Consider the following 15,148-nt stretch of genomic DNA (forward strand, 5'->3'; position numbering starts at 1 on the left):
CTCCTCACGTCACACACACGCCTCTCCCCCGTCGCCTCCCGCCCAGCACCACTGTCTCCCCCAGCCATTCCCATGTGGATCAACAGCCTCAGCTATTTCTCCTTTACCCCTTGCCCAGATTCCCTAGCCCCAGAAGCATCGGCATCACCTGGAACTTGTTAGAAATGACAACTCTAGGACCCAGCTGCAGCCCTCTGAATTGGAAACCGAGGCTGGGCCCAGGAATCTGTGTTTCACAAGCCCCCAGGGGATTCATGTACACTTGAGCCACTGCTTTATCTCCAAGGAGAGCCCAGGACTTGATCCACAGCGAGATTCCTCCCACCCCTTCCTCCCTGCCCATTCTCCTGCTTGGTATTACAGAAATCTGGAAAACAAGCTGTCAAGATGGAACTTGTAGAGGTTGGTTGATGCCAGGAGAAAATCCTCTTTAAGAGATGGAGGGGGACAATGCCTGAAACCCTCATACACCAGGAAATCTTATCCTTTTCATGCCACTCAGGACTGGCCTCCCTGCCATGGGGTATGGGAAGGACACTAAACTGGGTGTCAGGAGGCTCACATCTAACCTGAGCACTCTGAAGCAGTTCCTCACTTCTCTGCAGCAGATACCCAGAATTCAGTCAAACAGTTGCTTCCTGGGAGTCTCTATCCACAGCTACAGGCCCCTACCCTGTACAGAGTCCAGTGTCTTGTCCCTGCCCCTTTCTGGGGCTACTAATGGGATCACGCCTGAGTCAAACGATCAGCATCACCTAGGAGCTTGTTAGAAATGGACACTCTTAAGCCCCATTCTGACATGCTGAATCAGAATCTGTTTTTTGTTTTTGTTTTTTCCTATTAGCAGCTGGCAGGTACAGGGATCTGAACCCTTGACCATGGTGTTTCAAGGCTCTTCTCTAACCAACTGAGCCAACTGGCCAGCCAGAATCTGCATCTTAACATGATCTCCAGGTGAATTTGAGAAGCACTGGGCCGGGTATCTACGCAAGGTCTGGGATCAGTCCACGATTCTTCTTTTAAAACTTTAGTGATGCCACATTTTGGTTGGTAAGGACCTAAGGGGTTAGTAACAAATACCTATACTTTCTAGCTTGAGGCCTCTGTTAAATCACACCTATTTTGCTTTGAGCTACCCTGAAGGAGAGGAGAAGGCTGACTGTATTCTCCAAACTTCTTCCTTCTGGGATTCCTCATGAAGTCTCAACTGCGCGCTGATTCTGATCTGCAGGCCAGCCATGGAGGGAAAGGAAAGGCAATGGTGCCCCCAAGTGGCAGCAACTACATTGCAGCTCACACAAGACCAAATTAGGGAGTGCTATCCCAAATGATGCTACCATTCAGGGCAAATTTTTGAAAGGCAAAAGCCCTATATTCTAGCCACATATGACTTTCCACAAGACTGTCACTCTTCTAAACGACTGGTGTCAGGATTCCTGGCTCTGCCATCCACCTGCTTTGTGAGATTCGGCCCTTCCCTCATATCGTAAGTGGAGGGTTGGATAAGATGATTTCAAAAGCTCTGATGTTGTTTTCTCTTCGTTGAAATATTGCATTTCTGCACCTAGGTATTCACTGAACAGCTTCTCCATTCCTTGCTTCATGCCAGCCTGCAGGGAGGCAGTTATAAATTAGGGAGAGTGTGTCCCTCAGCTGTAGGATGTAAAATAGACCAGTCACTGAGGAAAGGCCCTTCACCCAGCCTGGGGCTTTCCTTACCACTGCAGGGGCCTTTTCAATCTTCCTATCCCATGCAGCTCACCTGGTCCTCATGGTAACCTCACATAGATCCTAGAAACCTCCACACTGGCACTGCTGAAAGATACTCTACCATTGAGGGGTCTCCCTCTTCTGGAACATCTACTGATCTGGCTCATCATCAGAAATGTTTTGCTGGGGGGCTGGCCCGGTGGCGCACTGCTGCAGTGCGCCGCTTGGGAAGCATGGCGGCGCTCCCTCCGGGGGTTCGGATCCCACATACAGACCGGTTCCCACTCACTGGCTGAGCGAGGTGCGGGTGCAGCGCCGAGTGTTGTGATCCCGTTGCCGGTCCCCGGTCCGGTACGGGCGCGACACTGAGGGTTGCGATCCGTTACCGGACACAAAAAAAGACAAAAAAAAAAAAGGAAGAAATGTTTTGCTGGGATTTACATACTGGAAGCTGAGCCACTGTAGATCTTCAGAGTGTTTCCAGCATTCTCTTCCCCAAGCATTAGGTATTTCTAGTCTAAATAGACCAGTATATTTTAAAATAAGTTTTAAAGTGCATATAGAAAAAACAATTTGAGATCTCCAGTATGTGATGGGTAAGCAGCTGGTAACTAGTGATAAGTAATTTAAGTGCTCTCCCTCCCTCCATTGATCAAGGACTCCAAATCTAACATTCCAGTTGGCCATCGAAAGATGTAAACCCAGACACAACTAGTGAAAAGGCCCAAGGCAAACACAGCTTCCCATATTCTTTTGTGTGTTGTGCTTGAACCTGGCAAATCCCACTGAGGAAGTAGGAGTAGTAAATATTCCCCCTATTCTCCCTGTCCTGGCAGCCTGTGCCGAAACTGGAGTGACAAGGTCAGGATTAGCCTAGCACTTGCCCGTGGATATCTGGCAGATCTGGGAAGCATTCTACATTTCTTCCACATCCTCTGAGGTCTTCCCTTCCCTGGTCCCTCTTTCATCCTCACATGTGTTGCTCCTACCTCAACTTGGCCATTTTTTCCATTTTGCCTCCTAGATTCATACTTAAGAGGCCACTTCTTTCCTTTCCACACTTTTTGCAGCATCTACTCCAAACAGCAGTATTCAGTTCACAAGGTTTAAGGGTCATGTACCAGGGATGCCCCAGCCATAGCCAAGGGAGAAGGAATACACTGGTAAGTGCAAGACTTCAAGACTCTCATGGTCTCCAGATAACTGGTGGGAACCATCCCCATTTATACACAGGACTGTGGGGACCTCTGCAGACTGATCCCTCATTTCAACCAAGCCAAGCTTCTTGGCCAAGTCCTCAGCACCTGTGTCCTCAACTCAAGCCCCATAAGCCCACCCAGCTCCCACCCAGCTGACGATGGCCACTTCTCACACCTCAAACTCCCCTCTTCACAACGTGCCTTATACATCTCTGGAAGCTCCTTGTTTCAGAGCTTCTACTTCCTCCCTCTTCCTAATACATCCTGTCATTCCCTAAGCCAGGAACACACCTCCAACCCCGAAACTCTTTCACGCCCACCTGGAGCTTCAATGTCTCTCAGCTCCATCCTGTACAACCTCGCAATCTTATCCAAATTCCCACCAACATCTCCAGTGACTCCAACAGATGTGAAGCTCTACATGTCCAATCACATCTTTTATGCCAGGTTTGAAATTTTGGAGCCATTCTTTTAAAAATACACTTCTAATTTTTTATTATAAAATTCCTAAATGATCACAGAAATCTTAGAAAACACAAACAAGCAAAAATATACAAAGAGAAACCACCCACAAACCCACCCAGAAGAAGAAACCACTTCATTTGGAAACATCTTTCTGACCTTTTTATGCAAACACAGTTCATGTTCTTTCCAAACATGGGAGGCCGTACTTTTTATAACATATATGCCTCACGTTAAAATGTAAGACACCTTTATGTTTGAAATAGATCAAATGTACAGAAAAGTGTACTATCAAAAGCCTGATCAAGAAACAAAACCAGGCCCCTGAAACCTGCCTCACATTGCCTTGTCACTACCCCACAAACGATAACAACCGCCCCAACTTCTAAAAGCTTTGAGTTGGGGCCGCGCTTGAATCTTCCCGCTTCCTCCACATACCAAGACCAGCCATTCCCTCTTTCACTTGGCTCCTCCCCTAAGCATGGCTTATTTTTAAAGTCTCACTACCTCTAACTTCCCCAGGCCCCACTCATACTGCACACATCATTATGAGCCTTCCTAAAACATCCTGTCACTCTCAGGTTAAGAAATCTAAATATTTTCCAGTTCCCTACAACAGAACCCCAATCTCTTGGCCTTTTCTATCACCTCTAACAGATCCCCTATAAAAATAACTTTTATGCTTGAAAAACATTCCAAATGCCACCAATCTAATACCTCCGCTTGAATCCTCACCAACCACACAAAAGGTCTAAAAGAAAAGTTCACACATTAAACTGAAACTGCCCCATTATAAAACCTTCACACCAGCCTTTGCTTTGCCCCCAACACCCTCTTCTGCAGTAACATGCAGGGACACTGGTACCCCTCCCTGGGTAAACAGGGCTGTTATTCTTTCTAGGTGATCCCATTACTCCTATGTAACATCTGCACTCTTTAGCTGATCACTAGCTGGCTGGTCCCACATTACCAGGGGACCACTCTTCTCCCAAAGACAGAGGCTCAGGAGGAAACCAAACTTACTACAGACATGTTTCTCAGACACATAACTGGAAGAGGCCGGTAAGGCGCTGGCAGGTAACCTGCTCCTAGCACAGAGGACCAGGGTCAAGACTCAGCAGGGGAGAATGAGTACAGACAGAACAACTTCTTGTCACCTAGAGGGCAGTGCTTCAGTTATAGTTCTTCAGACTGGATGTCTCCAAGAGAAGTTAACTGGAATTTAGCTAAGAAGATGCCTACCTCTGGAAAAAGTTTTTACTGAAAACACACACGCACGCACGCACACACACACACACACACATACACACACGCGCGCGCACACACACACACACACACACACACACCAGCCTTCACTACAAAATTAAGGAATCCATTGCTTTGAGTGTAAGACAGGTTCCTTTTATTAGTTTTCCTAAATTTGTCTCATGTTTACTGAATATTTTTCTTAGTGTAAGAACGTGACCTGGAGCTTTTAACAAACCAATTTGGATAACTAACCCGAATAAATGCTTGTATGCACACAAGTCATCAATTATCACTCTCTGGCCTGGCTTTCATGTAAACCCAATTGGTCTTAAAGCCTGTCTAAGCAGAGAGCAAGCAGACCACATCACTGTCTTTCTAGTTTTAACTTTAAACTTCAAATTCATCCCCATCCCAACACCCACACCCTTTCCCCCCCAACACACAAAAAAACTCTTTAGAAGAAATGGCCATTAAGGATTGAGTCAGTTGCATAAGAGTTGGCTTAATCCTGCAGCCAGTACTTCAAAATAGCTATTGGCCTCACGGCAGGCCAGCTGGAACTTTTGAAGCATGACAGGTAGAGAGAATGAACAGAGGATGCTCTACAAACAGGGCTCAAGTTCTGGTGTTGTGAGGCTTCCGGCATGCTTACACACCAACATAAATATACTTCCACCTTCCTCCTCTCAAAGCAATTGTTCTCTACAGTACTTTAGAGCTTGTAACACTCTAAAATTTTCAGTGTAAAGATGGACAGACATTTATTCTAACTATACAAGATATAATCTTATTTCTAACAACAGGCCAAAATTAACAGAGAGGCACTCCGTTATACAGAATATCAATTATTACAAAGATCCAAAACATAACCAACAAAGCTTTAAACAGTTTCTAAGGCAGGTACCAACTCTGGCCTCTAATACAGGCTTCCTTTCCTTGGAGTTTCCAAAATGCCTCAGTCCTACCAACACTGCCCCCAAAGAGCAGTCAGAGGAATGCTTTGGTGCACCTGACATTCACTGCAGTTAAGAATGAGGTGTTGCTGTAACATCAGGCACCATACTTCTTTAACACTTATTTCAGACTCATCCAGTACAATCCAGTGCATCTCAGTTCTTTGTATGATCTGTCAGCTGTTTAACATGTACAAATTGGCATACTCATGACAGATATTAATACTTAACACAAGTGATTGTGAATGAGCTAAAGAACTTTTAATTCTTGTCCTAGGAGTTCAAGCTATACCTTGAATTTACACAGAACATCTCCCACCTGAATAAACAGGCCAAGATACAAATCTTTACGCCATAATTAACAAGGATCAATTCCTCAGTCAGATTTACCATGCCTATATCCAACAATACATCTACCCAATTCTAACCTTCTGAAGAGAAAATTCAGACATTCATGCTTGGGGTTATTGGTGAACATACTTTCAGGAACAGCCTCCAGGTCTAAAATCCTCAGTTAATGACTTGCTGCAGGCAAAGGGGCCTATTTTCCCAAGAGCAGCACATAGCATTGATGATGGGAGCTCTTTTATTGGGAGGGGGGGAGAAGATAACAGGGTTGAGAGTGGAGGTGCAGTGTGAAGAAGCTCAGAGCATCACACCTTTGTTGCTCTGCTATGTTAATCCATGCCATGCCATGCTCTAGCCCTCAGAAATAGAGGGAGACCCCACCACCATCCCCACACCAGGCAGGGAGTCTTTGTGGCAATCTCCACAACAGATTTTTGAAGCACAATTAGAGCTCCTGCCATATTCGTCATAACAAAAAGTCTGCTTGATAGCCAGTTATAGCTTTTGCCATACAGCTCAACTTTCCAAAACAAACTTATTCTTGAGGAAGCATGATTAAACATAAAAGGAGTGAAGCATAAGCTCAGTAAGACTAACTGGGCTTCTAAATAGTACCATTATGAAAAAGTTACAATGCACTTAATTTCTGTATCTAACTATTTAGAAGTCAAAATGCTCCATACATTACCTATGTACCCTCCCCCGAAATCCCCTAAAAACTGACTAAGAAATCTCCAGTATTCACTTGCTCTAATTGATATTTAGAACAAAGTTGACAACTTAAAGCTTTATAATAGTCTGCTTTAATATAAACAAGTGTTGGAATCAATCAATGTCCATTTCAGGAAGCTTCCTGTCTGAATCTGAAGGCACAGCTGTGTCTGTACCCTGCTCAGCAGCCTGAGGGCCTGGGTTGTCTCCTTGTCCATCCACTGGTCCATTCTGCTCTGCATTTTTTTGTTCCTCTTTTGGAGGTTCCACTTTAGGTTTGGGCTTTGAAATTACAGGGCTACAAATACTTGTCAGCTCCTAGAACGGTAAGAGAAAATTGTAGTTTCTTATAAATTAACAGATTATACATGACATACCAAACCAAAATCCGCCCTCTCCCACCCAATCCCCAACCTGGAAGCTAAGATGTAATAATAAAGTTTCCTCCTAAATGTCACTTGAGGACTATTAATAATGAGGCTGACAAAAAAAGACCATTAAATATTTAAAGTCATAAATTACCTTAATTTTAGCTTCAATCTCTTTTGCCTTGACAACTGGATCCATTGTCGGACTCTGCTTGTTCTGTAGATTCAGTTTGTTGTTCATCCACTCCATCGCCTCATTTGTGCTTTTTTCTACCTTCATAATGTCAGCAGCATCCAAATGGTCATACTGGTCCTCCTGCAACAGCAAGTAGTCAAACAAGTGTCAAAGAATGATAATCTCCCTCCCCAAATATTCTCTAGTTCTTCATCATCTTTCAAAATCTTACGATCTTTCAAAAAATAAAGCACATTTAGCTTCACAATCTAAATAGATATTTAATATTTAAGAAAGGAAACACAACCCCAATTTTTAGAACACTCAGGAAATAGATTTAAAGACCAAGAAAATACATAAGTTGGTAACTGAAAGTCTTCAACAGTATAAATAAGTGCACATGCTTTACACAAAATCTCATGAAGATAATTTCACAATGCAAAATAATTATATTTCATTAGATATGAAAGCTGAGGGGTAGGCATGCTAGTTTGGAACTAAAATAATAACAAATACAATTTTTAAAAGGAGGCCTTGCAAAAGCAAAATTTTTAAAAAAACAACGACAAAGCCCAATTTATTACTCACAAAAGTTTCTTACACCAACAATACATCAAGAGCCAGGAACTACAGTGGAATGGTTAGAACACAAACTTTGAGAGTCAGACTTAAGACTGAATTCCCAGCTCTCTCAACTTAGTAACCCTGGGCGTTGCTTAAGGAAAGTAAGGCTTAAAGAAGCTAGGCGTTATCTATAAATGTTGATACAAACACCTGCTTCAGAAGGGTACCATGTGGATTCAATGACAGAATATATTTATGGAGTATATATCATATAGTGTTCAAAATTAAGTAGTTTACTGCTCAGATGGTCCTACATCTGTGGAACAAACATGCTGGGTTTGGCTCCCCCAACGAGCCAACCACCAAAACAAAAACAAAAACAAATTACACACCTAACGTGTTCTCAGAAAAACTAGGATAGAGCATGTTAAGTCAAACACTGATGAAGCATTTCACAGCAGGAAAAAGAAACTGAATACCTATTAAAAAGAAGCAGCAAATCCTCTAGTTCTTAGTAAGATTCCATAAAGCATTACATATTACATTAATATCAAATGAAAACATTACTAAACAACAGTTAAAGGAACAAAAGAAAAACTACTATGTAAATGTCTCAAATTTTAATTCTACCAAAACAAGAGTAGGGAAAAGGAAAAACAAAATAGATACCTTGTTTTTGAAAGAACTGATTACTTTCATGTACTGTTGGATTTGTTTTCCTAGTTCTTCAAATAATTTTGGTCTTTCTTCAGATTCCTGAAACCTCATCTTAATAGGTTGACCTAAATTCTTAACAGAATAAAGAATACACAAATTCTTCATGGAGCAGCTTAAATTATCAGAGTTGTAACATTTCTACTATTACTACAATTGATTATGTATTAAAATAAAGCACATTTAATCTCCGTGTGATACATGTAAGAAGTTAAAGTTTCTCCAGCCCTTTGAAAATATAAAGCTGCCTTATGATGGATATGAGAGGATGCCTTAATACTGTTCCATTGTGGAGTCACTTAAACTTGTCACCCAAGGCCTAATTTTTTTTTTTTTTCGTGACCGGCAACGGATCGCAACCCTCAGTGTCGAGCCCGTACCGGACCAGGACCGGCAACGGGATCGCAACCCTCGGTGTTGCACCCACACCTCGCTCAGCCAGTGAGCGGCCGGTCTGTATGTGGGATCCGAACCCTCGGTGGGAGCGCTGCCATGCTCCCAAGCGGCGCACTGTAGCAGTGCGCCACCGGGCCACCCCAAGGCCTAATTTTAAAAACACAGTTCAAAAACACCTGAATCTGCCTCTAGATCTAACCATAAATTGACCAGATAATGTTAAACACCACCATGGAGATGAAAATCAGCAAAATCCAGACTGGAGGAAATCCTACAGGACAAATGACCCAGTTTCCTCATAAAATAAACAAGGAAATGGGAAAAATTGATGGAAGAAGAATTACAGACATAGATTTAAGAGACATATCAATGAAATGTATAAGCCTTTTTTGGATAGTGATTCAAACAAACTAAAAGATAATCATTTATGAAACAAGTAGAACTTTAAAACTGAATACTACAGTAATATTAAGAAATTATTTTTAGGTGTGATAATAGCAAAACACGAGGCTATATTTTCTTTTAAATACATATTAAAATATTTTTGGATTAAATATAACATGAGGGACTTGCTTCAAATAACTGGGAGTGGGAAGGAACAGAAATGAAATAAATTGGCTATAAAATGCCAACAGCTGAAGTTATTAGTCTCTCTACTTTCATGTGTTTGACATCTCCCAGAATGAAAAGTAAAACAAAGAACACAATACACAATGGGAACAACCTCACAGAGACTCTTACTGTGATATTATTATTATTACCATAATATTATTAAACTGCAGGCACGGTCCTTGAGCAATTCTACTTAAGAGGGTAGTCATAATGGCCCAGTTCCACAAGAAACCAAGTAACCCAGACCTAAACTAAAGGGAAATGTGAGAAGTTCATTCTTGTGCATCTGCACCCTTTCCAAACAAAAGGCCTCTCAACTTTAGATAATTCTTTGTATTTTTAACCCCAAGGTTTAATATCAGCTTCTTTAAATATAAAACCGGATGCTTTGCTTTTACCAAGAATCAAAATTATATACACAGCCCTGCCCAATTGCAATGCAGGTGCCTTGCTAGTCTTTGTATCTCTTGACACCAAGAATACACTGTATCTCCAATTAAGGGAAATGTTGTAGTTTAAACTCAATTTTTAGAAAAATTATATTGTTATTATGAGGTTCTAAAAGTAAGAATGTTAATGAACTTAAGTCATAAAGGGTATATAGTTCTACAAACACCATTTTCACTCTGCCTTCTTTACCTGACAAGAGATTTCCTCTCAATTTTACACTACTCTCACTGAAAGCTACCACAAGGGTTCAGGATAATCCTATTCTCAAGAGTCACTTACTTTTAATTCAGCCAATTTATCAACATAAACTTGCTTTGGCTGGTCTTCTCCATCCTCATATAACCAATTTTCAGTATCTTCTAGTTTCAAGGTAAAACTGTTACGATCCTAAAGATAAAGAAAATATTCTAATTACATCAATCTAAAATCAGTTGAATCACCAGTGCAGCTACAGGCATAGGCTGCAATCATATATCTGGGATTTGTTTTAAAATACAGGGGGAGTAAGAGATGGAAGACAGAAACAAGACTGGCAAATGTTTTGCTTGATAGGTATAGGGAGTTTTATCACATTATTCTCTCTGCTATAGGGGACTTTGGGTATGTTTGAAAATTTCAGAATCAAAAACTGCATTTAAAAGTAGGCGAATTAAAATAAACATCAGGAAAAAGGGAGCTGACTTAAAGAAAAATACTAGGTAAATAGCATTCAAACGTGTCAAAAAGAACTCAAAAAGTGAGGTGAAAATGATGCACAAGACTAATCTTTGGGGAACACTGCACTAATAAATACAAAATAAAACTTTTTTTCCCCAAAAAAGTGCATTTTTAAAAATTTTACCATACACATATAGACGCAGGCTTCCCTTCTAACACATTTAAGATGCTTCTAGAAGATACACAGTAACCAGGCACATTGTGACACACTTACATCTTCACTCACAAACTTCTCATATTCACCACTAAGTTTGTCTCTCATTTCATACACATATTCTTCCACTGCGTTCTTAGCATCATTCCGCTCCTTCTCCAGTTTATCCTGCATGATCATCTTACCCTAAAAATAGTATAAATTAATTAGACATTAAGACAACTAGACAATTTCCTCTCAAATACTAAGTAATATAATTATTAAAGTAGAGAATCCTAAATCTTTTCAGTTCTGCGAGTCACCTAACAAAGCAGAGCTGGTAGTCCTTGACAAATTTTGAAGATCAAGAAGTGAGAGTTTTGGCCAGCCCGGTGGCGCACTGGATAGTGCGCCGCTTGGGAAGCGCGGCGGCGCTCCCGCCGGAGGGTTCGGATCCCACCTACAGACCGGTTCCCGCTCACTGGCTGAGCGAGGTGCGGGAGCAACACCGAGGGTTGCAATCCCGTTGCCGGTCCCCGGTCCGGTGCAGGGGCAACACTGAGGGTTGCAATCCGTTGCCGGACACGGAAAAAGACAAAAAGACAAAAAAAAAAAAGAAGTGAGAGTTTTGTGGGTGGTCTTAGAGAAAAAAGCAACAGAAATATAAAGTTGCAGACACTCAGAAGCAAAAATAAGAAAAGAATTTAAGACAAGAGAACTTTAAGAAACTATTGGTTCAATGTCACAAGGTGACATACTCCACTGTTATTATTTACTATGGAGGACCAAGTAAAATAAAATTTATTCATACAGTATAAATGCTAAAGGTTCTGTAAAACGAAACTATTCTAAGATCCAGTGAATACATGGAAAGAAACCTCACAGAGACAATTAATTCAATAAATGTGCTCCAGGGTCCCAAACTTGCATCACTTACCATAACAGTTACTGTATTCACATACTGACTGGCAACAGGGAAGGAACTTACAAGCAAAATAGTGCTACCACTAATGCTAGTGGTTTCTCTTACTGGTTAGCTTCCGTGAACCACCACCTGAAACATCCCAACCTCTAGTGAACAAACACACACCCAAAAATGAACAATATCTCTCCTACACCAAAGATATTATGTCAAAGATCTCCTAACAGAGCTTCCAGAAATACAGACATCGTATTAGTATCACCATAAAAGAATTCAGGCATACCACGGGATCTATAACTTAAAACTTTTCCAATACTCAAAAGTCTAAATTATTTTCTTTAAATTCAAAGAACTAAAAACACATAAAGGACACTAGGTAGAGTCTAAAGACTACTGTCACATTGATTGGTAAGCTCACTGTTCTAAGAAACTTTAAATAACCACCTCATTTTCAATGTACAAGTTGAGCATCTCTCTGTCTATCTGCCATGATAGCTGATTCTCAATTGGCAAGTCCACAGTACTGGTCTTCACTTTTGCCTTCTTGGCTTGAGGTGGCTGGTCCATCTTTTTGTCTTTTGATCCAGCTTGAGACGTCTAAAATAACAGAAATCATTTAAAACAAACACATACACAGAGTACCTTAAATTTCAAAATGGGTCATATTTCAAAAGCTGTTTTATTAACTCAGTTTTTCTGATGATCTAAATAACTTAGGACTATGATAATAAATGGAAAATAAAAAAATACATATATGAGGTATCTAGAGTAGTCAAACTCACAGAGATGGAAGCAGTATGATGGCTGTCAGGGGCTGGGCGGGGGGGAGGGGGATGAGTTGTTGTTCAATGGGTATAGAGAGTTTCAGTTTTGCAAGATGAAAAAACCCTGAAGATTGATTACACCATAATGTGTATATACTTAACACTACAGAACCATACGCATAAAAATGGCTACAGATGGTAAATTTTATGTGTATTTTACAACTAAAAATAAATTTAAAACCATACATACATATACACATAACTCCCCACAAATCCACAATCAACATATATAATCACTATTAAAATTTTTTCTTCCACTCTTATCTAAACATATAGACTATCTATGAAATTAGTGGAGAGACAGCACAAAATTTTTATGGATCAGTATCACACTGTCAGTATGATTTCCAGAATGTCTATAGTTATTTACATTCCCACAAGAAGTGATAGAACCTGTTTCACCGCACCATGTCCACTAATGGAATTCATTTAACTTCATCTCATGGTTATTTTAGTGAGTTTCTTTGGGCCAATAACCTTTTTTTCCACACACTTATAAACCACACTTACTACTACTTCAAATTACCTAGTCATATTTTATCCTCTGTTCTCTTAGGACTTTAGTGATTTTCTTTTTCCCCACAAATGACTGACTCTTCTAGTTTTTTTCTAATTTTATGTTACTGGTCCATACAAGTTTTTATTGTCAAAGGTATCTCTTTTCTCTTGTGATTATTTTTGTTGTTTTCATGCTTTGAAAGCCCTTCCCCAGCCACAGATTAGAAAAATATACACTTCAAGCTTTGTTTTTCTGTTGTTTTTTTTAACCTTTATCTTATGAATTCATCTAGAATTCAATTTGCTCTATGATATGAGGCAAAATTTCAATGTCATTTCCCCATTTTCTATCCAAGTAACTTAAGTCAGTTTCTAAAATTTACAAATCATTTGTATTTCATTTTTCTTAAAAACAATACTATGAAAGGCACTTCAGTTCCTGAGCTACCCTGTGGAAGCCTAAGTAACAACCCCCATGAAACTTCCCATAGCTCCAAGGCATGGGAGATGGTGGGAGGGTAAGAGGGAGTGGGAGGGAGAAGTTGGCACTTCTCCCTTCTCCTCACCCACTTCCACAAACACACAAGAAAATAAGTACTTTTCTCTCCGACTGCTGCCCCCAACCCACTATACAACATGAAAGGTTTTCCACCTTAGAAAAGGCATGAGCCAACTAAGGAATCTGTGAGCACAATTTCCTCTGTTGATTTTTTTTTTTTAATATTATTTGCACAGCTAAAGGAAAGCAAATAAAATTTGTTAACTGACACAAAAGCGGGTAACAGACTTAAAGCCAACTTCAGACTCTGCCAAACTTTCTTAAATGCCACGATCAGAAACTCCTAAGAAGGTGAGATTATATAATGCCATTTCATAAGTAACTTGAAAGAAAAGGTTTCCAATGCTAAAAACAAATTTAAACCTGAAAACTCGAAATTAAAGAATCAGCTGTAAAGGATGCCAAATGTTCCATATTCATTTTTTGAATATATTTTTTACATTATTTATAAAATGTACTTAAATACATTATTCAAAACAATATCTTTCAATGAAAAAGCAAGGGTCAGGGAGTTAAGAAAATCTGAAGTGTTGTCTCATTATTGTTTATTAGTAACAAATAAATTATGGATAGAATGACAGCCATTCAGAAACTAGCATGAACTGATCAGTAGCCTGGTAAAACTAGGGCTAAGTGCTTTCTTCCCATGTATCAACTAGAATAGAGTTCAAAGGCCTTCTTGCAAAAAGTACTTTCCAAACACACCTTAAAATCCTGCTAAAATATTCATTCAAATAAATGAAGAATCTCTAATATAACTACCTTCCAAGACACAGCCCCTCAGCCAAAACTATGTATGTTAAAAGACTAATTCGCATACTAAAACACAACTCATACCTCCATTTCTTCAGACTCTGCCTTATTTTCTGCTGGTGTCTGCTGCTGTTGCTCTTCAACATGTGGTTCTTCCTGGTCCACTTGCATCTTCTGAAAAAATAGGTCAAATTAAACCCGAAACGGAAATACTAATGAAAGACTAAGCAACCTTCATTACACATGGACAAAGTCACATGGTATGGAATTTCTGCTCAATTATCAGCCATCAGAAGACCTAGGCTCGAATTCCAGATATGCCACATATGTATGCCACCTAGAGCATGGAAGTTTTCCTCTGTATTTCAGTTATATACCTGTACTACGAGGATAACACTTGCCCTGCCCTACCCTTACATAAACAAGATTGACTGTGGAATTGTACTCATAGTATACAACATGGCATCATTTAACATAATCTACAAAATATAATCTGAAGAGAACATGAGTGTCTCCAAGCTTCCTCACAAGTAAATTTCTCTCAAAAGTCTTAACTTTTTCAAGCAGTTCCTAAATCAGCCTTTTCATCCTCAAAAGTACAACTACTGCATGTGTTAGAGGAGGTGACACACTGAGAATTCTGTGAAAAGTACAAAGCCTAACAATAATGATGAAGGGAGGAGTTTGTGGAGACCTTCAACCTGCAGCATATTAGAATGACCCGGGGGAATGGGGCCGGCCCAGTGGCGCACTGGATAGTGCGCCGCTTAGGAGGCGCGGCAGCGCTGCCGCCCGAGGGTTCGGATCCCACATACAGACCGGCTCCCGCTCA

General features: G+C 40.5%; 1 protein-coding gene across 2 annotated transcripts in view; it reads right to left on the reverse strand.

The window, feature by feature from the left end:
* Nucleotides 1-4,750: 4,750 nt before the first annotated feature.
* Nucleotides 4,751-15,148, reverse strand: part of HSPA4 (heat shock 70kDa protein 4) — a 39,681-nt gene continuing 29,283 nt past the window's right edge. The window contains exons 13-19 of one of the 2 annotated variants that reach the window (XM_008590250.1): nucleotides 14,401-14,490; nucleotides 12,127-12,279; nucleotides 10,842-10,967; nucleotides 10,190-10,297; nucleotides 8,408-8,527; nucleotides 7,154-7,315; nucleotides 4,751-6,949 (exon numbers count right to left, since the gene is read on the reverse strand). In XM_008590250.1, coding sequence (XP_008588472.1) covers nucleotides 6,746-6,949; nucleotides 7,154-7,315; nucleotides 8,408-8,527; nucleotides 10,190-10,297; nucleotides 10,842-10,967; nucleotides 12,127-12,279; nucleotides 14,401-14,490 — 963 coding nt within the window. In that variant the 3' untranslated portion in view covers nucleotides 4,751-6,745. The remainder of the gene's footprint in view (nucleotides 6,950-7,153; nucleotides 7,316-8,407; nucleotides 8,528-10,189; nucleotides 10,298-10,841; nucleotides 10,968-12,126; nucleotides 12,280-14,400; nucleotides 14,491-15,148) is intronic. The other variant, XM_008590251.1, reaches the window with a different exon arrangement.

The sequence above is a fragment of the Galeopterus variegatus genome, unplaced genomic scaffold (genome assembly GCF_000696425.1).
Source record: "Galeopterus variegatus unplaced genomic scaffold, G_variegatus-3.0.2 Scaffold5945, whole genome shotgun sequence".
Classification (NCBI taxonomy): domain Eukaryota; kingdom Metazoa; phylum Chordata; class Mammalia; order Dermoptera; family Cynocephalidae; genus Galeopterus; species Galeopterus variegatus.